General features: G+C 51.7%; 1 protein-coding gene across 1 annotated transcript; it reads left to right on the forward strand.

Moving 5' to 3' along the window:
* On the forward strand, window positions 1-23,100 carry IRF8 (interferon regulatory factor 8). The gene is made up of 9 exons (XM_028502163.2): window positions 1-97; window positions 3,682-3,856; window positions 8,911-9,094; window positions 11,854-11,942; window positions 13,365-13,470; window positions 14,688-14,735; window positions 19,868-20,254; window positions 20,998-21,113; window positions 21,738-23,100. Exons 2-9 carry the CDS (start codon window positions 3,683-3,685, stop codon window positions 21,912-21,914), a joined length of 1,281 nt encoding a protein of 426 aa, XP_028357964.1. The 5' UTR covers window positions 1-97; window position 3,682; the 3' UTR covers window positions 21,915-23,100.

A 23,100-nucleotide genomic window follows, 5' to 3' on the forward strand; every position in this document is an offset into this window, starting at 1 on the left:
AGGAGCCCTCAGCCGAAGCTCGGAGCGCGGCGGCGAGCGTGGGAACGCGGACGGCGGCACCGAAGGCAGGCGGCAGGTCGGGCGCGCACGGCGGCGGGTAGGAGGCCTCCGCGGGCGGGCGGGCGAGGGCCCGGCGGGCCGAGACAGCGGGCGAGTGGGACGGCAGCTGCTGCTGGTCTCGGGGCCAGCGCGATGGCAGCACGCCCCTCTGTTTTCCTGAATATAAACCGAAGGTTCAAGTTGTGTGGTTGATCATTGTGTGGTTGCCCCTAAAGATTGGCTGTCGCTTAAAAAAAATCTTATTTTCCTTCAAATCTGGTTTGCAGGAGCTTGACTTTAGAATGGCTCATATAATGAAGGGAAATATTTACTCTTTATTGTAAGACCTCCTCCTATCCCACTCAAATCCTGCTGCGTGGGATAATACTTGAGGCTCATTACGGTGAAACTGCCCCATAACTGGCAGTGCTTGTGTGGGGCGGCTTGTGGAAGGGGCAGACTGCAGTTTTTAATTCTGATTGATAATCATTAGGATTTCTGAGTGGGGTTTGAGGGTCTTTGCTTCCATCACAGCCTTGGCAAAGAAGTCTGTATGGGGTCACAGCTAACAGGACATTTTGGTGTAAAGTAACATATCTAAGGTGAGGTAGGTCACTTACCCAGAGCTCTGAAGTGCTTCATGAATGTAGACCGAATTTTCTAGGATTTTCAACTATTCCCCTACCATATGGGAGGAGGAGGTACAGCACAATTCTTTAAATCTAAGTTAGGAGCTGGCCCTTAAAGGACGGCTCTGAGAGTGTCCTTTGGCCTGTGGCAGGCTCCCCCATGAAAAGAATCAGGGCTGGTTTAGCCATTTTAGCAGGACTGGGCCAGAGGGAGAAAGGCTTTGATGCTTTTGGGTCTCGGGGCGATGGGGGTTTGTGGTGGCCAGGGCAAGTGCCCAGAGGCCCTGAGAGTTGTGGGAGAAGGTGAGTTCGGTGCCACCTCCCTGGCACATCCTGGACTCTTATCACCCGCCACCTGCGAAGCCTGACCCCCGGACCCATTTATAGGGTGCGAATCAGCTCCAGATAGGGTTTGGCCCATAAAGAGAATTATTACCTAAAAATCAAGGAAGAGGAAGTTATAAACATGTGACTGGGCTTATAAATTTTTCCTGGCTCAGCATTTGGTGGAATTAATTTGTTAGTGTTTAATGGATAATTATGGATCTCCATCGTATTAGACTCGTAGGCCCTCAGTGCTGCTTAGACTCTGGCGGGTGATCTCATTGAAAATTCAGGTGGGGCTGTCCATGTGCAAAATCTTACAACTTGACCATGTTTTCTACCTGCAGAGTGAGTAAAGAATGACCCCCCTGCTGGGTGTCTGGGGGTTGGGCTGCCTTCTGGGCCTCGGTTTTTTTCATTTTATAACAAAGAGGGGCTGGATTAGATGATTCCTAAAGTTTTTCCAGCTTTTATCTTCTATGACTTTACTCTTCCTCTTAATGCCATCTCTTTTACTTTTTTCTCTCCTCTTTCCCTTGTAAATCACCAAGATAGTTGTTCTTAACAATTTTGGGGTTACAAATCCATTAAAAATCCCCACAAGAAGGTGTTGATCACTTTCTTAAAAAATGCCCATACAAACAAAATATTGCTTTTCATTTCAGGATGCCCCTAGAACATGGACTCTAGTTCATGAGCCTTGTACCAAGGGGGTGAGCAAAATGCTAATGAGCAGGAACATGTCCTTTAGTTGACAGACCCACAGACACCCACTTTCTCTGGGGTTCTGGCCCCCTCTCCTTGTCCCCCACACAGCTCTTTCCTCAAGGGAGGGGAGTCTCCTGCTTTTCCAACAGGAAGGGCCCATAGGAGTCTCTGCCCTGCCAAGTTATTTCCTGGGGGGAGCTTGGTGGTGTCATTTCATTCCCCTCATTAGGTGCTCCTCCCAAATCTGTCCCATATCTATAAACACAAGGGGCTGTTTCAGAATTCTGGGACACTTGAGATCCATTCACTTTGCAGGTGAGGAGAGCCTCACAGAGAGGCTCAAGTGACCTAACCAAGGTCTACTGAGAGACCAGCCTCCGCTGGAGTCTACAGCTTTCAAATCCAAGTCCAATCCCCACTCCGCACACTTCACTCCTTGTAAATCCACAACTGGGCAGCTGGGGTTATGGGGTGAAAAGATTATTACATTTGGCACTCCCGGGCCCTTCTCTCTTTCTCCCCAGGACCCAGCTGCCCTCTCTGACCCCAGAGCCACCTGCAGGGTAGTTGGAGTTTTCATAACACCTACTTCTTGCTTTATGGACCTGCATGGCTCTGGATGTGACCATATTCCTGGGCATGTTATGTCTTGTCACTGCTGATTGTTTCAAATTTTTTTTTGCTCAAAGAGGTCACACTTTAATCAGAAGAGTAGAAACGCTGTCTTTTTTCTTTCTGGGTGGGCGTCTGTCCAACTGCCTAGGGGATTTCCACCCGGTTCTTGTAAATGTGAGCTGTGAGTCGGTATGGCACGGCTGCTTTCTCTTTTTCTCTGCGCTGCCGGGACAGCTGCCTGCTGTGGTGAGAGTGTTCTTCGGAAGGATGTCTCTGGGCGCCCTGGGATGGTGAGGTCCCCGATTTGGGTGCATTCTGGAGGAGTCTATCCGGACTGACTTTGTGGCCACAGTCGATTTCCTCATGCTAGTCTGCTACCTCTCAATTGGTTGTAAGAGTCCCCAGGTGGAAAGTTGGGATAATAACAACAACATCTGCTATTTAGAGGAAATCTTTGAAGGTGCAGGCACTGTCATGGATGATTTATACGTACTGTCTGAACCCGCAGTGGCAGTGGTAATTTTCCCAGCGTGGCAGCCAATGTGGCTGACACTTCAGAGTTACATGATGCTCCCAGGTCACCCAGCTGAGAGATGGCAGGATTTGAAGGGGATCCCCGCTCTGTCCTCCCCAAACTCATGCTGTCATCCCTCAACCAGCTGCGAAGGGGTAATCTAGGATGGCACTTTTCAACCTGTTTCATCTCATGGCACACGTGGACTAAGTACTGAAATTCTGTGGCACACCAAAATTGTACAAATGAAATAGGTACCATTTTGATTCATTCACACCCGACGGCTATTGTTGCGTTGGCTGCTGTCAGTTTTTATTTGACGGTCTAAGGGAAAAGAGGTTAGTGCCCCTGACTACACAGTCAGGTACTGTGTGTTTTAAGAAATCTTGCGGCACACCGGTTGAAAGTTGCTGACACAGGAGGATAGTCTGAGACTTTCCTCCTCCTTGGAGATCACAACTGTCCTGTGTGCTCACAGACATCGGTCAGGACCTGAAAATGTGACAGTGATTTTTCCCCATCTCATGTGAAAAATGGAATGGTGCCATTAGATGTGCCTGAAGGGGAACATGCTGTGAAAGCTGGAAAGGGCATAGCCAGGACCAAAGGTGGGGCCAACAGCTGGGTGCCGGCAGCTGCAAAGCCCCGGGCGTCTGAGGTCCTGGAGGTGGCATCGTCTCCTCTCGGCAGGTGGCCCGGGGGTCCTGGACCCCAGGGTTTCCCCCAGCTGGCGCCTGTGCTGCCGCCCTCTGATTTTCCTGTTAGCGTTTCTTGGCTATTAAGTACCTGGAATGCTGTGATGAATGAGACTGTATTTGTAATGTCTTAGAATACTCTTTTTTTCTTTCCAAGGATGTGTGACCGGAATGGCGGCCGGCGGCTCCGGCAGTGGCTGATTGAACAAATTGACAGCAACATGTACCCAGGGCTGATTTGGGAAAACGATGAGAAGAGCATGTTCCGAATCCCCTGGAAGCACGCTGGCAAACAAGATTATAACCAGGAAGTGGATGCTTCCATTTTCAAGGTAAAGACTGGACTTCCTTCCCCCTGGCCAGGAGTGGAGTTTCTGTCTTCCCTCACTGGCCGGTGGAGCTGTGGAGTGACAACTTTCTTACTTTCTTGAAAATTAACCCAATTTTTAAAAACAAACATTGACTGAGTGCAGAATGTGTCTAAAAAACACACTAGGTGATTTCATACCTATTATGTGATTTAATCACCGTGAGGTCCATTGTATAGCGGTGGCACCTTTTTTGATGAGATGGGGGGCCCTTCGTTCTGGCAAAGTTATTACTTCTGTTTGGCAATGCGGGCCAGCTCAGTGAGAGAGACACCAGCTGTCATTACTTCCGGGCTGGGTCCTATGGGATGTCCTGCAGCAGGTGTCTGCAAATAGTCTGACTTCCCTTGAGAATAGTGAGTATCTAAAGCATTGAGGGACTTGCTGTTTGGTTCTGCCATTTGCACTGTAGCTGCCCGTGTTGACTGAAAGTTTGCTCTGTGGCAGGCCTGGGCCCACAGGGTCTGTGTTTTCCTCTCACGCAGTCTTAAACAGGAGGCGCTGTCCTTGTCCTTTCTCTGCAGAGGCACTGAGAAGAGGAGTGACATGTCTAAGATTTCACAGCTCTTGGAGGACAGAGCCAGGGTTTGAACCCAGGCAGCCCAACCCAGAGCCCATGCTCTTGACCCCTAACAGTGCTGACAAACAGAGGTTTCTCGCCATTGCTCCTAGATTCGAGCAGGAGCTGGGGCAATGCAGCTCTGCAGCCCAGCGGGTCAGCAGGGTCTCCTGTGGGCTTTTCCAAGGCTCCAGAAGTACAGGCTCCACTCCCTGAGAGATCTGTAGCCCTAGGTCAGGGGGAGCCCAGGCTTCCAATTTTGCAAACAGGTGCACCCCGGGTGGTCTGACTTAGAGCCCAGGTTGCAAACTGCTGCTACGTGTGTGTACCAGTTCTGGGGGCATCTGGGGGCCCGGGACAGGGAGGGGAGAGTGAGTGGGCAGAGAGGAGGAGTGGGGAGGCTGAGCTGTGGAGGGCCAGGATCAGACCTGAGACCTTGGATGCATGAGTGGAGCCAAGCCCTGTGGGACCTCAGTGCAACAGGACCCTTAGCCAGGGATGACTGTCCTCTGACACAAAAAAACCCCAAAATGACAAAAGATCATATCTTTGCCTCAGAGTGGAGCGTGAGTAGGTCAGAGTTGGCTTATGAGGCATTAACCTCCTTCAGGTCTGTCTGACATTTGTGGTCAGGCTGTACCTGTAGCAGTTTTGTCAAATCTGTCACCTGGGGTCACAGATGTCTTTGAGAATCTGATGCCAGTGACTGGCCCTCTCCAAGAAGAGTAAACATTTGTGGGTGTTTTGCACTGACCTTCTAGGGGCCCCACGTGGCCTGAATGTCCAGCAGATTTTTCCCATCAAGGACCCCAGGTCAGAAGCCAGGACTGTGCCAGGTTTGTGAGCTGCTAGTGCCTCCTTTCTCATCCTTGGAGGAGTGCCGATTCCTCTCTTGTAGAGTTTTTTACCTTGAACATTATGGTGAGCTTCGTTTGGGAAGGACTCTAGCTAAATTTAAACAGTGCCCAAGGTCCATCCAGCCAGCTGGGAATTCTAGGTTACAGATGGCTGTGGGCCAGGGCGCCTCAGCCTTGGCACGGCTGACGTCTAGGCCAGGTGGTTCCTTGTTTGGGGTCGTCCTTTGCATTATAGGGTAGTCAGCAGCATCCTGGACCTCGATTGACTAGATGCCAGCAGCACCTGCCCCCAAAATGTGACAACCAAACGTGCCTCTGACATTGCCAGATGCCTTCTGGGGGTGTGCGCTCCCCTGCCACATTGAGAACCCCTCTGGGAGCTGACCAGGGCTGGATGAACAGATTTAGGCTGAAGTGTGGGGTGCTGAGGGCACAGATACAGGCTGTCCATCAGTAAAACCTCTTCAGGAGGAGTGTGGGTAGAGGGACCTGGGCCAGCAGGCTGCATGACCCTGGTTCGTGGCTTGCTGGTAGAGATGCAAATCCTCTCCCTTCACGCTGCTCCCTGCTTCTTATGCTCTGGGGGTAATGAAATAAAGCCCCAGATTTATACGTCTTATGCAATGTTCTTCATGGCCGTTTCAACAGCGTTGAGAAAAATGTGCAAGATTCCCAATGTTTCCGTTGATTACGCAGTCGCTCAATGTGGCAATCTGAAACTCGGGTACAATCTCAGCAGGAATGGGGGTGGGAGGGAGGCATGGCGCCCACCCTGAGCTGGGCAGCCCCTGGGAGGGCGACAGCCCCAGGCTGGCGAAATGCCGGTGGGAAGAAGCCACGTGGCAGTCTCTTGACCACAGCGAGCCCACGGCACCCTCTGAAAGCTGGAGCTCCTCCGCATCCACCAGACCGTCTGCCATGCTCACCAGACCGTCTGCTGCGGGAAGAAGTCTCTAGGCAGGCCTGGGTTAGAGGGAGCCGCCTCAGGGATTTTCTGGTGAAGTCAAGAACCTTTTTGTTTCACACATTCCAAGAAAACCTTTTAAAAATGTATGAGTTAAGAGAAATAATAGTGTGTTTTCTTGACTTAATAGGTGGATCTTAAGCAGCAGCTTCTTATACGAGAGACTCCTTCATGGTCTATAGGCACCACGCTGAGGTCAGCTTCGTGGTATGGACCAGAGACGGGAGAGTGAAAATGACATTTAGCTCACGTTGTACCATCCCTGATATACTGATGAGGCCCTGATATAGGCTCATATTTATTTTTAAAAACATATTCTGCCTCCTTTTGAAAATGTTGACGGGTGGGGGGAAGTTGAGTTAAAGTGGGGGTGTAGTTTATGATTCATTGGTTATTCTCTCGTTGACCAGGCATTGTGATAATCTTAAATGGGTTAGAAGTTACTCAATAGCACAGATACTTCAGATTCAGTAGGCCTTTGAGAAAAAAATAGCATTTGAGTTTTAAACTACAAGATGAGACAGTGATGGTGCATCAGGAAGAGGTCGCCTTCCTGGGTTTAATGCTGGCTGCCGAGGAGCATGGAGCACCTTGCAGACAGAGACATCAGTTATGGTGGGGGCTGGGCTGCCGTGGTAGCTCCAGGGGCTCAGAATCACTCTGTTCTGCCCAGGGATAGCTCCAGGGTCTTGACAGATCGGCCGGCCAGGTGATATTTGAGAGGTACCCTGAGAACACTCAAAAGGACTCAGTGGAGGCTGGGAGCGGGGTACCTGATGCCAGCCCCGGGCACCTTCTACCCATGGGCCCTGGAGAGTCTGAGCCTTGAATGACCCGGTGACCGTGACAGTGCCCCCTAGACGGTGCAGTTCTGCGTAAGTGCAGCTCATCCTAACATTGTCCCCAAAACCGTGCTCTTCACGATCCATGTGTAATATGGGTTCGCTGAATGGTTCTCCAAGTGTGTGTATCATGATTTTACCTCCCTGGGGACGCTTGGCAATGTCTGGAGACATTTTTGGTTGTCACAGTGGGGATGTGGGTCCTGAAGGCATCTAGTGGGCGGAGGCCAGGGTCACTGCTAGACATCTGACCATGCACTGACTGATCCGACCCCAAATGTCAATAGTGCTGCAGTAGAGATGCTCTGATTTAATGTAATAAATATGTGAAATTACTGTTCAGTGTGTACATAGTTTGCTCTTATATTTCTCCGAAAAAAGAAATCCAGGCATGGTCTGTCATGCAGTTAATAAAGGATTGAAGTCCACTCACTTTTAAGCAAAAAGGTGTTTTTCATTTATGTCAGAAAAGGAGGTGACTGCTCATGCCCACTTGTAGGAATGTTCTAACAGTTTCTTTGCCTCGGGCAGAGATGCACACTCTGAGCTCTGGACATCCACACCTTGGCAGTGAACTATGAGGTCGTGCCTACTGCGAGGAGAAAAAAAGCCATGACTATTTTCAGTGGAGCTGTGATTTGTGGGGAGCTTTGGGTTTCTGGGGTTCTGGTCTCCTGGCCTCCTAAGCCAGAATTACTGGGATGCTGGCTAAAGATGCAGGTTTGCAGGCTCAACCCCCACCAATGAATGAGAATCTTGAGGGGCGGGCCCAGGACTCTGCCCTCCAGGAGCGCCCAGGGGACTGGCCTTAAGCTGGAGAGTGCACGCTGCAGTGGGGACTCACTGGGTCGGAAGTCAGGGCGGCTGGCATTTAATCCCAGACAGGGTCACCTTGGGAACGTTAGCCCTTGGAATTGCATTTTCCTGAGTGGGGGTGAGAACTCCCTCTCAATCTGGTGTTCTTCTAGGTTGGAAGGTGTGTCTGAATACGCTCAACACCAAAAGTTATCTTCACCTGATGGTAACGGCCTCCTCATTGATGTGGCTGTCCCGTATTCCAATTCTGAAATTAAAACTCTGCCCGTTCACATGTTTGGTTTTTTTTAATGATGCCCCATTCTACATTTTGACTTTAAGTGTCCAGCTTTAAGTCTCTGTTTCCAGTCCAGAGTCTAAGGTTTGGAGAGGTCAGCAGACAGAGCTGTGGAAAACAAAAACCAATGGAGAGGGAAAACATTTCATTGTGTATTAAACAGTGCCCTGGGGAGGTGGGGGGAAGGGTAGAATAAATGCCAAAATGCAAAACAAAATTTCTGTTAAAAGTAGCAGGGCAGTGGACCACCACACTCAGAATTTTTTGCAAATGTTTCCTTTTCATGCTAAATGTTCAGGCTAGGGGTTGATTAAAGAAAAAAAAAAGCAAATTGTTCTTTGTTTTGAACATTCTAGTGAAACCAAGTGCACTCACTTCCTCCTTGTGCTGCTCGACCTCAGGCTCCTCCTGGCTCTCTGGTCCAGGGAAGGATTTGGGGGGGAGGGAGGAGCCTTGGGCTGAGTTCCAGTTTCAGCTCAGTTGGGAGTTCTTGGGGGACCCCTTCCTGGCCTGGGTCTTTTTACATTTATCGGAGAAAGTGGCTGGATGGAGGTCCCTGAGCCCTGAAATTCCTTGAATGAGGGTCGATGGCCAAAAAGGGACTCTCAGAAGGGTGAGAGTGTACCAGTCCGGACTGCAGCTGTGGAGGTCTGTGGTCGGGGGGCCGGCTGTGTGTTTCACACGCTTCTTTCTCTTCCTTCAGGCCTGGGCAGTTTTCAAAGGGAAATTTAAGGAAGGGGACAAAGCTGAACCAGCTACATGGAAGACCAGGCTACGCTGTGCCTTGAACAAGAGTCCAGATTTTGAGGAAGTGACAGACCGGTCCCAGCTGGACATTTCCGAGCCATACAAAGTTTACCGCATCGTCCCAGAGGAAGAGCAAAAATGTAACTATCCTCAGTGGGCACTCAGCCCAACAGAGGCTGCCCAGCTTGCAGCCGCCAAGGGAGAGCCTGGGCCTGGGGAGGAGCGGGAGCCCGCAGGATCTGCGACGAGTGGTTTTAGATAAACAAAATAGTTCTCTTCTTTGCATAAGCAGAGATGGAGCTCTCTCCCCACCTACCTCACCCACTGACCAAATGGCAGCTTCCAGCTGAGTGGGAGGTGGGTCTGAGGGGAGGAAAGGGCGGGGAGATTGGGTGGCAGGCAGCTCTGCTGCCCTTGGACCTGGAGCCTCTGGGGCTCAGGGATGAGGTTGGGCAGGAGCAGAGATCCTCTGACAGTGCGGAAGGAGTTCCTGTTGTTTTTTGCACTGCTCAGCACAGGCCAGGGAAGGTCAGGGGGACAGAAGGGATGGCTGATTAGGGTCCAGGGGAGAGTTCTTGAGTGGATTTGCAGATGGCAGTGCTGTTAGTTTCATTGCTGTAACTCCGTGTATTGTTAGGTCCTAATCATTGTTTGGGAACTCAGGATGTGATCGCTCCTGGAGTTTCTTCCCACTCTAAAATCCCAGGAAAGCATCTCTGAAGAATTTAAAGTGGGGATAGCAACCACTGCTGCACACCTGCCAAGACCAGACTCCCCACTCTACGCAGACATCACTAATCAATCAGGAAGCATGGAGCTCAGATCCAGCCCAGAACCCTTTTCAGAGTAGTGTCCTATGCAGCTGCTATGAATCAGAGTCCGCCCATGAGACACAATCTAATTGCCATCTCTGGTTTAAAACATTCTGTTAACACATTGATTTTCTTAGCCATCAGATGTAGCAATTCGAATGTTGTCACAGCATCCTTTTCTCCTTCGAAGAAGTCTGTTAGCCTGGTAAGGCCTGAAAGGAATAGAACCCCCTTCAACTATTTAGGGCCATGCAGTAATTCTGAGTTTGAGCTCCTCACTCTGTGGGAAGGTTAAAAATGTTGACGCATAATTTTTAAAAAGTTACAGTTGTAACCCTGACAAATGTATAGTGAGCCTGAGTCAGAGAGTGATTTGAGTCATTAATTCATGGGGGCGACTGGCAAGATGATGAAGGTTGTTGGGCAGACTGTGACTCGCTGGTGTGTGTGGGCAGTGCAGGATGGAAGGCTGAGCTGAACCGATGGGCATCTGACCTGGCAGTGCAACCCTAGTTCAGTTGTTACCTTTTCCACCGGTCAGTTGTAGCTTAATTGGCTATAAATTAACACCTGGGTTTACTGAGGCTGAAGCCTAGTCGATAGTCAGCATTAAGTCAAACAAACTCATCTTGCCCTGGAAAATCAGATAACCCTCCAGGGAGCCCTCTTAGATGATCCACTGGAATGGTTTTGAAAGGCCAAACAGTCAGCTTTCTGCTTTATCTCTCAGTTTTTGGATTTTTTTTTGCATTATCACAGAATAAATTGTGATTGGAAGGAATAGAGAAGTTTCCCTTACTCCCCTGCCCCCAGGATCAGCCAAGCTTGAACTGACAGGTGACCCTAACTTGTTTATAGCTTGGAGCGCAGCCAGCATCACCTGCAAGGGTGGGTGTTAAAGAAGCAGGTTCTCAGGGGGGCAAAGAAACGTTGCATTTGCATAGTGCCTACATGGACCCATTCCCCTCTGTACTTCAGTGGTTTGCAAGCTACATGGGGAGTGCCCCACCTGTCCCCTACTTCCCCCGTCAACAGCTTCTAAGTGAATTCTTGAATCTATCAAAATGGAATCAAAATTCAGCGAGGATGAAACAACAGGCCACCTCTATAGATCACTGGGACTAATGAATTCCAGCAAACGAGTGTTTGTGGCTTATAATACATCTCACTGATAAACAAGGCGGGTTTCTGGCCAGGGAACAGGCATTAGGGCGAGGAAGACAGCCGCCTGCTCCAGAGTGCCTGTGGTGGGAATAAATGCTCTCGCACGTTCAGTGGCTCTTGATGAAGGCGGGTTCGAGCCGCGCATGGGCCCGTCTTTGTGGTGCGCTGCGCATGTGCATGGTGTGTGTGTGTGTGCAGATGCACATGTGTATATTTGGAAAGGCCAAAAAGAGATATCCTGCCAATTAACTTAAAAAAAAAAGAGAGAGAGAGAGAGAGACTCTAACCTGCAAACATGTTTGCTAGGAAACCTTCGAGTGTCTTCAAATAACAGGCTTGTAAATTTAACCTTAACCTATGTATGGTGGAAAATGCCTGGTATGAAGAAGGATACTTTTTAAAAAGATTGTATTTATTTATTTTTAGAGACAGGGGAAGGGAGGGAGAAAGAGAGGGAAAAAAACATTAATAATCCGTTGCCTCTTGCACTTGCCCCAACTGGGGATTGAACCCACAACCCAGGCATGTGCTCTGCCCCGCAGTCGAACTGGCGACCTTTCACTTTGTTGGGTCATGCTCAGCCAACTGAGCTGCACCGGTCAGGATGTGATGTAAAGGGTCTTTGTTAGGAATTCATCTTAGATTCCAGCAAACAGAAGGAAGAGACCAAAGTGCTGCCTTTGTCTTCTAAGTGGACAACAACACCCCACTTCTCTCTTTTGGCTCTGCTGGTCAGGTGACTGGAGAAGCATGGGAAAGTAATTTCTAGGCCTTTCACAAACCAGGGAAGACACTTACTGACTTTTATTTCCTTCAACTCAGCATTAAAAAAAACCCCACCGCTGGTTATGGCCCCAGTGACGGCCGTGATGATGTGTCAGTGCTGTGGTCACGTTTGGTCTGGTTTGTCTGCTCTTCCATAGGCAAATTAGGCGTGGTGACTCCCGGCTGTGTGAACGAAGTCACGGAGATGGAGTGCGGTCACTCCGAAATTGAGGAGCTGATCAAGGAGGTAAGTGGGGACAGTGTTCTCAGGGGTCTGGCCTGACAGCAGGAGCCACACGTGTTTCGGGGAGCAGTGGCGTCCATCTCGCCCTGCCAAGGCACCCAGAGCCTCGGGTGCTCCCGGCAGACCGCGTCTCCACCCTGACGGGGGCAGAGGACTGGGCCACCTGTGTGAGGCCGGCCTCTGCCAATGGGTCAGCCCTTCCACCTGATGTCCCCTTCCTAATCCCCAGCGCTGGGGCGGAGCTGCTGCTCTGTGTCAGTGACATGCCCTGGAGATCTAGCCTTTGTGTTTAAGCATTCTGAATGGCAGTCTTTTGGAATGCACCTTGCCCATTCTTGCCTTCTTAGCAGGCAATAGTAAACAAAATGTAACTGTTCCTTCCTGCTTGGGGTTGGCCCTCTGGCAAGATTGTTGTACTAGCTCTTCTGGCTGGTGGGCAGCCTGTCCTCCAGTACACAGCTTTTCATCCTCAGAGGGCTGGAAATCCATCTAACCAAACCCCGGAGAGCTGCATGGAAAGGCATAGTTAATAGGCTGTAAGTAAAGACTTCATAGGGTCTCCTGCTGTGGGCTTTTGTATACCACTTTTAGCTATTTGGATGTCATTTTCTTCTACTTTTAGCCTTTTAAGCATGTTTTTTATGGCTACTACAAGGTGGACACTGCACAGCTAAAATAATCCCATAGAGCCCCTGCCAGGTGGTGTGGCTGCTATATAAATTCTCAATTAACGCAGCAATGCTGGAATCCTTGGGAGTCGCTTGGCAGTCAGAAAATGCAGATAACAAAATATAATCTACTCTACGCTGCCTGGCTTTTCTGCACAGGGCAGCCATTAAATTTCTGGATGGTCTTTGGCAGCAGACCCACTGAATCCCTGGTTTCTGGTCTCTAACGTGGTCCCGTTTTGCATAGTCCTGTTTTGCATACGAGGCTTTTCTGCCCACTCAGCTAAGAGAGTGAGATAATCAGATTGGCGCACCGGGATCACGGGAAAAACAGATTTCAGAAACGTTTCCTAACTGGATTTACCAACTCCGTTAAGAAATGGGTCAGAGATGGAAAATCTAGACGTGGCACCTGGAGTGAGATTTGCTAGAACCTCGGCAGAGTTTGTTCGCGAGTCTGTTCAGTGTCCGGGCAAGGTGCTGTCCCAGAAGTGGCAACGGGCAGTTTCCAGTAAAAGCCAATAATCTTATCACGGGCCCTGAAGAGGCTAGTAATTCAGTCACGTGGTTTGATCCCTAAGCCTGCTGGATTGTCTTGGACCTTTCAGGATGAAAAGTGAAACTTCCCTTTCGTTTTATGAGCTAAAGGTGACAGTATCGTTTTAGCTAAGCATCAGCCATTGTCTTTGTGACATCGGGGTCCTGCTTTGGAAGCCTGGTGACTGCACTGTCTTCTCTCTTGTCCCGGGTCCCACAGCCTTCTGTGGACGAGTACATGGGGATGGTCAAAAGGAGCCCGTCGCCGCCCGAGGCCTGCAGGAATCAGCTCCTCCCAGACTGGTGGATGCAGCAGCCCAGCGCAGGTGAGGATGGGGGCCCAGAACCGCTGGCAAGTGCTGTGGGGGCTGGACTTGCGGGAATGGTTTTAGCCCAGTAGCCACTGTGGTGGGGCGGGGCGGGGCAGGGTGGGGTGGGGCTGGGCACTGTAAAGTTTTATTGAAGGTACCTGAGCCCAGAGAGGTGGCCCTTGAGGCAGAGCCACACCCTGTGCCCCATCTGCCACTGCCTCCCAGGAAACTGTAGCTGTCCTTCCCGGAGGAGGTATCTGCTTCCCACAGTCCCGGCCCCGCCCCCAAGCTTGGAGGGGAGGGAGGCAGCGAACTTCCCCAAGACCAGAGGGGACTCAGAGCTGTGGGCCAGGTTAGGTCTGTCAGGCCGACCACCCCGTGTCCTCAGACAGGGACGCTTGGAGCCAAGCACAGCCCGGAGCGGCTGGAGAGCAGGAGAGCTCAGGGACGGGCAGTTGCTCACACAGGGCCCTGGGTTTTCACCCCCTGACAGAAGTTGCATATCTTACATGAGGCTCACCTTACTCACCTCAAAAATGGAGACCCCAGGACCGGCCCTGTGGGGTCTTGAAGCGAAATGAGCCATTCACGCTCTTATTAGCTTCTGATGACTGCCTGCCTCCCCACCCTGCCCCCACCACTGCTGAAAACGACCCTCCGACCCCCGTCCAGGACCAGGAGGGCCTTGCTTCCTCCCTTGGCCTCTCTCCCACCGGCCCCTGTGGGAGACCAGGAGGTGGTAACTGGCCTAGTGGGCCTCAAAGCTTGTCAGGGTGTGGGGTGCTACCAATGCAGGGGTGCCGGGAGAGCCCTCTGTCCCTGTGCCAGGCAGCACCTCTCGGAAAGCTAGCTCGGGCCTGGGCTCCCTTGGAGCCCAGCCCTGGAAGGTGGGCACGCAGTCCGGTGGTATTTTGGGAGCAGGCCCTCAGGGGGAAGGAAATGTGGCCCCACAATGTCACATTGACACATGGTCAGAAATCCCACAGCACAGAGGAAGTCTCCCCCCTCCATGCTGGTGGGGTTGAGGTCTGGTTTTCTGCGTTTATGAAACACGGGTCGCCACACCGAGAGGGAAAAACACCGAATTCGGCGGAAGCCTGTGGCAGGGCCTCAGGAGCACGCCATATGCGGCTTTTGAAGAAACTTTGGGAGAGGGGGAGCGTTTGGACTGCTTCCCCTGCACACGACTGGGTCGGGCTGCGTCTGATTCGGCTCTTCTCTCCCTCCCCCAGGGTTGCCGCTGGTGACGGGGTACACGGCCTACGACTCGCACCAGGCAGGTAAGATGTGACCTGAGCTGGGTGAGGTGTGGGGATACCCTTGGAAGACAAAACTCAAAGGACCTGTGTGGGTTCCTCAGGGCCCCTGGATGAGCACGATCTGGGGGCGGAAGCTGGCACCCTATTCCTCCCTTTTACCCTTTGGTTTGGGAGTGAGCAAGTGGCTGGCCTTTTGAGTCTCGTCTTGAACTGGACCAGCAAATATATCCAAAGAACTCTTCACAGGGAGAGAGAACATGGGGACAGACACATGCAAGGCCCAGCTCTGCCCCCTCCTGTGACCCCAGGCAGGGTAACCGAACCACTCGGAACCTCAGGCTTCTCGTCTATAAAGTGGGAACAGCAGTAACAACCACCTCATGGGAGTGTTGTGAGGGTTACCCATTGCATTAGTAAAACTTTCTGGTAGGGACATACTGGTCGATGGATGTCACCAGTGTCAGCATCTTTAGTCTCTCCCACACCTAAGTTTGTAACAATAACAATATTAATACCGATAATCGTGGCGATACTGTCGGCAGTGATGGTGATATCATGGCTATTGTGGTGATGATGGTGAGGATGGTGGTGAGGATGGTGGTAAGGATGGTGATGAGGATGAGGACGGTGAGGGTGGTGAGGATGGTGGTGAACGTTAGTGAATGCTAACTGGTCCAAGATCATTGGTGAGTCTCTCATCGCCCAGTCTCATTATTCCTTCCCACCACTCCTAGGTAGGTGCTGTTACTGTTCCCCCTGCACCAGCTCAGAAGCCCTGTCCCGTAACTTGTGGGCTGCAGAGCTGGGGTGTGGCACCAGGCTGTCCCATACATGCTCCTGCTCCCAGCAGAGAGAGGTGGCCTTTGTGTCACGTCGTTGTCTAATTGTGCTGAGGACTCGGACTGTGGTCCTGCCACGGCCCCTGGTGTGTACATTCAGGCTCACTGAGGGAGTCTTCAGAGCAAAGGGAGCTGGTGTCTTCCCCAGCAGCTGTGGCGGGAGCAGTCTGACTCATCCAGATGGACCGTGTAACGTTAGGGCCGGGGACCTGAGGCCTGGCGCAGAGGAGGGAATGAGGCTCCGAAAGAAGTGTCTGGACTGCGGCCCTCATGGATGAGTGTTTTGGGAGGTAGAAGCAGGTTCTCATCCTGGCAAGAAAGTTTTAAAGCAAACACTGCTTCCGCTCATCGGGCCCTTAGCTACTGCACAGCAGCCCTGTGAGCTGGAGCCCGTCATGACTCTGGCTTCACAGACCAGTAAGCTGAGGCTCAGCCAGGACCACACAGTGGGTAGGCGGGGTTGCCGAGTTCGAGCCCAGACGAGTCTGCTTTTAGATTTACACTGGGCAGCGCCTTGCTCACCAGAGGTGCAGCTCCTGGAGGCCCTGGGTCATGGGACTAGGCCTTTGACCTGCTTAGCTCTGGGCTGTGGCCCAGGGAGTCTGCTGACCATTGCTTTCTTGGGGCAGGAGAGTACCCGGACACTGGCTGCAGTGTCTGGGTGAGAAGACAGGGTCTGAGGAGGAAGCTCCCTCAAGTTATTCTGGATCTGTCCTAGCACGCAGCAGGCAGAGCAGCTCGTGGCCACTGCCTCATGCAGAGAATACCCTGTAGCATTCCGCTAGAAGCTGTGGACCTTGGTACCTCTGGTCAGTTCACACAGCTCCTTTCCCCATGTAAATAAGTTGTCAGGGGTCATCAGTTCTTCACCCTCAGGGACAGGTAATATAATGAGTAAAATGTCAGGTGAAAGACAATAGGGAGTGGCAGAGAGTGTGGCAAAATGGAGGGACCCAAACCCACATTCCTCCCGGGCTGCGTGTGGTGGTTCCTGCCCTGGGGATTTGCAGACCCAGCCAGGCTCGATTTTTTCATGTTTCTAGGGGACCCAAAAGTGTGGATTCTTAGGTGAAATTTTCCCATACAAAAAGTTGGCAGCAAATTCAAGTTCACAACACCACACTGTGCAGATGTACCCAAACATGGCTGTGGCTGCCTGTTTGTGCTCTCAACTGTATGTATTTGAAGTAATTGGGGTGCACGGTGATGTTGGAAACTGACAGTGTGGCTAGGTGCTTGAGAACACAGATGCGGAGCCAGCCTGCTGGGGAGGGAGTCCACCCAGGCCTCTGGTAGCAATAGTGCCATCGACAACAAGCACCTTGACCTGTCTACGACTCAGTTTTTCTCACCTGGAAAATGGGTATAATTCTTAATAGTCTCCACCTCAGGGGTTGTTATGAGGATGAAATGTGCTAATTGGTCCAAAGCACCTGGAACAGCACTTGGGATGTGTGTGTAGACCGGGGACTGTGGCTTATAATTTCAGGAGTCTTGTCTACGTATTGTAGCTAACCCTTGGTATATTACCCCAACTTATTTAACAACTGCTTATGTGGTGCTGACGTCTGCTGAACCAGATGCAAGCTCCATCGGTCCTCACAGCCACGCAGTGAGGCGGGTGTGTTCTTCTCCTCACTTGGTTAACAGGGAAGCTGGGGCACAGAGTGGGGGAGCTGCGGCCCCAGGTCACACAGCTGGGATAGTGCACCAGGCCGTGGGCCCCGGAGTGGGTGCCTTGCTGCTGCTGTGGTCGGACCGCCCCCAGCAGGGCCGTCGTGGAGGGCCGGTGGCTATAACGGGAGCAGGACAGGGTTGTAGTGCGGCCCTTAGAATTTCGAAGGGCTGGTCTCAGTAACTGGGGAGACTTGACGAGTGGCTTCTGCGGTGTGGTCCCCACTGCTCACTGGTTGGGTGTGGCCAGTCACGGCTCAGGTCCTTCTAGCTGGAACCTTCTCTGAGCCCAAGCTGTCCGGTAGCTTTGGGGTCACTAGGATAGCCCCACCTGGGCATCTCTGTGACGCCTTTTCTGCTGCTCCCTCTGATGCGGTCAGTTCACAGGGTCGAGAGGCACTGGTGTGAAATAAGGCCACAGCAATAGCAGAGCACAGGGGCAGAGTGGTGACCGAGTCGTCTGGAGTGTTTCGGTCATCTGGGACAAAGTTCAGAGTTGTTTCGGAGTGAAGGAAGTGGAATGTGTCGTCGTTAGGCGATGTGGACGTTGTGGACTTGGCGGGTAGGAGGAGGGTGAATAGGGGTTCGTGACACACGGGGTCGGGTGCTGGTGCTGCTACTTACCTACCGGGTGACCCCACCTGGGCCTTAATTTCCTCAAATGTCAAATGAATTGGACGGGAGCACTTTCGGCTCTGACTCCTGACCCTGCATGGTTCTAGAATGCCATTGAACTCCAACATGGGAGAGAGTGGAGCCTGTGGACGGCAGTGAGGTGTTTCGGTATTTGACTGAGCAAGTGTTTCTTGAGCAAAGCCCACGGGGAGGGTCCAAGGAGCTGGAAGCGCACAGCAGCATTAGCCCAGGTGAGGTGGGTGGCCACGCACAGGGCTCCTCTTACAGCTGTGCAGGTGTGTGCCGTGCAAGTCTAGGGCCCGTGGAATCTGTCGGCTCGCTGCTTATGTGGCTCCAGGGGTCAGCCCCGAGTTGGTCTTAAAAGCGCATGTAATTCTTAGAGTTTAAGACTATTGAAATGTAGATTTCTCTAGGCATGCCCCTGGATTTAGCTATTGTCTTTGTTCCTGTCTCAGTTGAGAAGTTCCCAAACTTTAGACATTTGAGCCCCGCCTTCACAGTTGATTTTCATGTCTGGGTACTGCCCAGACTGTTATTAATATCCTAGTTTTCTCTAAATCTTACATTTTACAATTTAAGTTTATTTTAAATGGGGGCCATCTCTCAGTGCCTGGAAAAGGAGAACCTGTGTTGCTTATTATCAGTAGGAATTCAGAGGTCAAAGCGGGTTCACTGAAAACCAGCTGTACACTGTTCAGAAATTCCAGCCAGGTATCACACCCACCCCGGCACCCACCCAGGCTTAGAGCCCCGACGCCTGCCCCTTTGTTAAAAGGGGGGGGGCCTTCAGGCTTAGGTGTTAAAGGTGTATCGGCACAAAGTGGGGCTGTTTTCTTCTTTAGCTGATGAGGGACTGGGAGCATGTGCACACCCGCACCATACAGTGTTACCTGGACAGATGGCTGTGTCTACTCTAGAATGATGTAGCCTGTTGCCTGCAGTGTAATGCAAGGAAATGCTAGATCTGAATTCAAGGTTTAATGAAAATAAAGATATAATCTTTTCTTGCCAAGTTCACGGTTCCCTGGAGGCTCCCTCTTATGTGTAGTGTGGCATTGCATAACAGCATTACAGCGGTGCCTGGGAGGTGGGGCTCGTCTCCTGAGAAATGAAGTTGTCACAGCCTCCTCACTCCCAGGGCAACTGGTAATCTGAAGCAGCTTTCAGCCCTTCCCAGAAGTACAGAGAGCACTATTGTAACAGGGTGCAGCCAAGAGGGGGAACCCCAAATAGGGATTTGGAATGGGGTCCAGAACTCAGGGTGTCCAGGAAATATTAAGATCTCCTCACCCCCTTCCCCAGGTGTGGGTTGGGGGAAGGGACAAATGGAGCAGGGCCATTGAGAGCTGTATTGCATAGCAACAGCTTTGCAGCTACCCTCTGGTGTGGTCATTTAACATATCTATAACCTTTGACTGGTTAGATAGATATGTTAAATAGCTGTGGCCCTGTTCTGAGCCAAGGGACTGGAAGTAACTTCTCCATCAAGATGTAACTGGGGGGGCAGGTCCCCTGAGTTACAGCACCTGCTTGGGAGCTTGGAGATGATTGGCTCCATGACATGGGGCCATACCTGCCCAGACCCACAATGGCAGCCCAGTAAAGACGGAAGGATATGGGAGTGCTGGCAGGTGTAACTGAGTGTGGGAGGAGTCGGAGATGTCTTTCCTCTGGTGGTGGACATAATGAACCCGAGGGGTACCTTTTGGGTAATAGTATATCGCCCTCAGGCCCCCCCTTGGCCCCTTGTTGTTCTGTAACACTATGGTAGTTTTTATATTTGGAATCATTGGTTTCCCTAGTAATTCTGTGTATCTACTCATGCTTACAAAATCACTATTTCTAGAAGAGGTGCACGAACTTCCCAGAACACCAAAACAGCCCTAGACACACAAAGAGTTAAGCCCCCAGTTTGAGAGAAAGAAAGGCTCTGGGTGTTTGCACAGGAAGGAACAGGGAGCCCCCTTTCTCTCGGTGCCTGATCTGTCCCCCTCTTTGCCGCAGCCTTCTCCCAGATGGTTATCAGCTTCTACTATGGGGGCAAGCTGGTAGGCCAGACCACCACCACCTGCCCTGAGGGCTGCCGCCTGTCTCTGAGCCAGCCGGGACTGCCCAGCACCAAGATGTATGGGGCCGAGGGCCTGGAGCTGGTGCGCTTCCCGCCCGCGGACACCATCCCCAGCGAGCGGCAGAGGCAGGTGACGCGTAAGCTGTTCGGGCACCTGGAGCGCGGTGTGCTGCTGCACAGCAGCCGGCAGGGCGTGCTGGTCAAGCGGCTGTGCCAGGGCCGGGTGTTCTACAGCGGCAACGCCGTGCTGTGCAAGGACCGGCCCAACAAGCTGGAGCGCGACGAGGTGGTCAAGGTCTTCGACACCAGCCAGTTCTTCCGAGGTCAGTACCGTGTCACCTTGCTGCTGTAATCTTAAAAGACCATACCTCCTTCCCAGGACCATTTGCCACCTGCAGTCCCCGTGGGGACCTGTGGGGCCAGTGGCACAGCTGCAGCTGGGGCACCCCTTACATTTGAATTCTGCTCTGCACTTTTGTACTGAGGGATCCTGGGGAACCCTGAGGGATCCTGTGGATAGACTGGGAGGTGCAGTGCAGTGCCTTCCTCGCAGGGCTGTTGAGACAATGAAGGGACTTAGCACCTTGCTGCTCTGTTATGGACCACAGCTCCAGCCTGGGAGCTGATTAGAATGCATTTCTTTCCATTGTGCCCCGGGGTCAGAATTTGCATGCTGGCCAGGCCCTGGGGGTTTGGTATGTGCTGCCCTGGCAAACACTGAGCCCCGGTACAACACCTCCACACAGCAGAGCTGCACGTCAGCTCTTCTTATTCGTGAGGCATGTAGTTAGGACCCTGCTGTGTGTGTGTGTCCCTTCTAGAAGGCCAGGGTGTCTGAAATCAGTCGGGCTGCCAGCAGGACTGTGTGGGAACCTTCCGCTCTGCTCCCAAAGCTCTCTGCTTCTCTCCCAGTCACAGCCAGGAGCTAGTGTCACATCTCTCCAGCCACCTGGCCTGAGAAATCCGGGAGGCTTCCGGGAGAAGGGGTGCTGGGAAGGTGGACGAGGTGGCGTGTTCGAGCTCAGGTGTGAAAGTAACCCTGCCTCTTTCCCTCGTGTCTTCCCAGAGCTGCAGCACTTCTATAACACCCAGAGCCGGCTCCCCGACAGCAGGGTGGTGCTGTGCTTCGGGGAGGAGTTTCCAGATATGACTCCCTTGCGCTCCAAACTCATTCTTGTGCAGGTAAGAACGGGAAGCTTTGGGGCTTGTGGCCAGGTCTCCCGGCCCGCACGTCAGGGCCCAGTTTGCCCTTGGGCTGCAAAACAGAGAGCAAGGACTGGGGTACCTCGCTTGTGTGCAGAAGCAGGCCTGGGCGAGACCTTCAAGGGTCAAAAGTGGACTCTTGCCACCTCTGAACTATCTTCTCATGTTCTAGGGCTCTCACGGTCTGTGTGTCCCCCCAGCCTCTGTCCCCCTTTTTTGGTTTGGTTTGTTTTTCAAAGCCAAAACCTCCTTTCCAGAAAGATTCCCCCTTGCCTTAAGGTCTAAGCGACAGATTAGGGTTTTGCAAGCCCTTATGTAACTCTAGCCAAAGGTAGGAAGCTCTAATAGTGGAATTCTGGACATTGGCTAGTCAGGTTGGGACCCTATTGAGAAAACACATCTAAGAGTCTTTGTAGGAATACTTTCCTACAAAGTATTGTCCTTTCTTTGCATTTTCCTATTCTGGGTTCATTCATTTGGGACTCACGAGGAGGCTCTAAATCCTAGCTGTGGGCTGGGGTCATCAAAGAATCTGGCGAGGGTCAAAGGAAGCCCCACCTCACTTCCCACCTCCATCTCTGACCGCGTGCGCCGTCCCTCCAGGTGGAGCAGCTCTACGTGCGGCAGCTGATGGAAGAGGCCGGGAAGAGCTGCGCGGCGGGGTCCGTGATGCCGTCTCCCGAGGAGCCCCAGCCGGACCAGGTCTTCCGGATGTTTCCAGACATTTGTGCCTCCCACCAGAGACCCTTCTTCAGAGAAAACCAACAGATCACAGTTTAAGTCTCTCTCTCTCGGGCACCCCACGCTGCCCGCATCTCACATTTCTTTATTACAATTACTGTTGTAATTATCTAAGGATGTAGATCCCTCTGACCTGGGGTGGGACTCCTACCTCTGCTCTTAATTTAGTAAGGGCATCCTCGGGGGCCCTGCTCTGATGCGAACGTGGAGACTCGTCCTACCTGGTCTGGGGGCTGCGACTACAACCTCCAATTAGAGCACTTACTTCCTAATTATCATCTGTTGCTATGATCTTTGCAGCATTTTTTGATAATTGATATTTCCGAAGACATTTGGAGATCAATGCTGCTTTTCTTTCCGTCTTTATTTGTTCGATTTCATGGGGCTGATTCAACCGGAAGTGTCTTTCTGCCTTTAAGCATGTTAACAGGATTTGAAAATACTTAAGATACCAGCCTCCCTTTAAGAAGGGAGAGCAAAGCTCTGGGCTTGTTTGGAGAATGTGCGGTTCCCAGGATCCGGTGCTAGAGGAGCACTTCCAACACCAAGTGTTCTGATGTATTTCTATCTTCAGACCATGACGATTCTCCCTTTGGCGCGTTGTCGCCAGCCGGCTTGGGCAAATTCGTTTCCTCATTTTTGTATTTGTCAGCCCCGATATCTCTCTGTTTTCTCCTTTCTAAGTGCTTTTGCCCTGTTTAAGGAATATTTGTAATTTTAATTATCCCATTGTAAACTACTTCGAAGCGTTTTTCTTCTTTTTATAAAGTGGGTAAGCTATAAACCACGAGTTCAAAAAATAATTGTGGATCGTACCAGCCTTTTGATTGTGCCTCAGGTTCAGTTACTCCCCTCACCAGCCCGTGGCGCCGGGTGGGTAGGCGGGCTCACAGGCCCTGGGGGCTGTGGATGGCGTGCAAGCCGTCACCATTCGGCGGGCCACGGGGCGGGCTGTGGCCAGGAGTGTGCCTTCCCCCATCCCTGCCTCGCCCTGAGGTTTGAGATGGCCCCACTGCACGCTGAATTCTTCAACAGAGTCCTCTAGTGGGATTTCAGTGGTGAAGTTCCAGTTTTAGTGATGGAAGAACTTACCCTATGTACTAGCAATAAGATGCATTTGCTACCCAAAATGTGTCAAAATGTTTATCCTAAATCATGATGCTAATCGAGAGCCGGGGTCAGACCACTGAAAACGATGGCTTGGCTTAAGGGTGAGGGCAGTTCA

Source organism: Phyllostomus discolor, chromosome 12 (genome assembly GCF_004126475.2).
Source record: "Phyllostomus discolor isolate MPI-MPIP mPhyDis1 chromosome 12, mPhyDis1.pri.v3, whole genome shotgun sequence".
In the NCBI taxonomy this organism is placed as follows: domain Eukaryota; kingdom Metazoa; phylum Chordata; class Mammalia; order Chiroptera; family Phyllostomidae; genus Phyllostomus; species Phyllostomus discolor.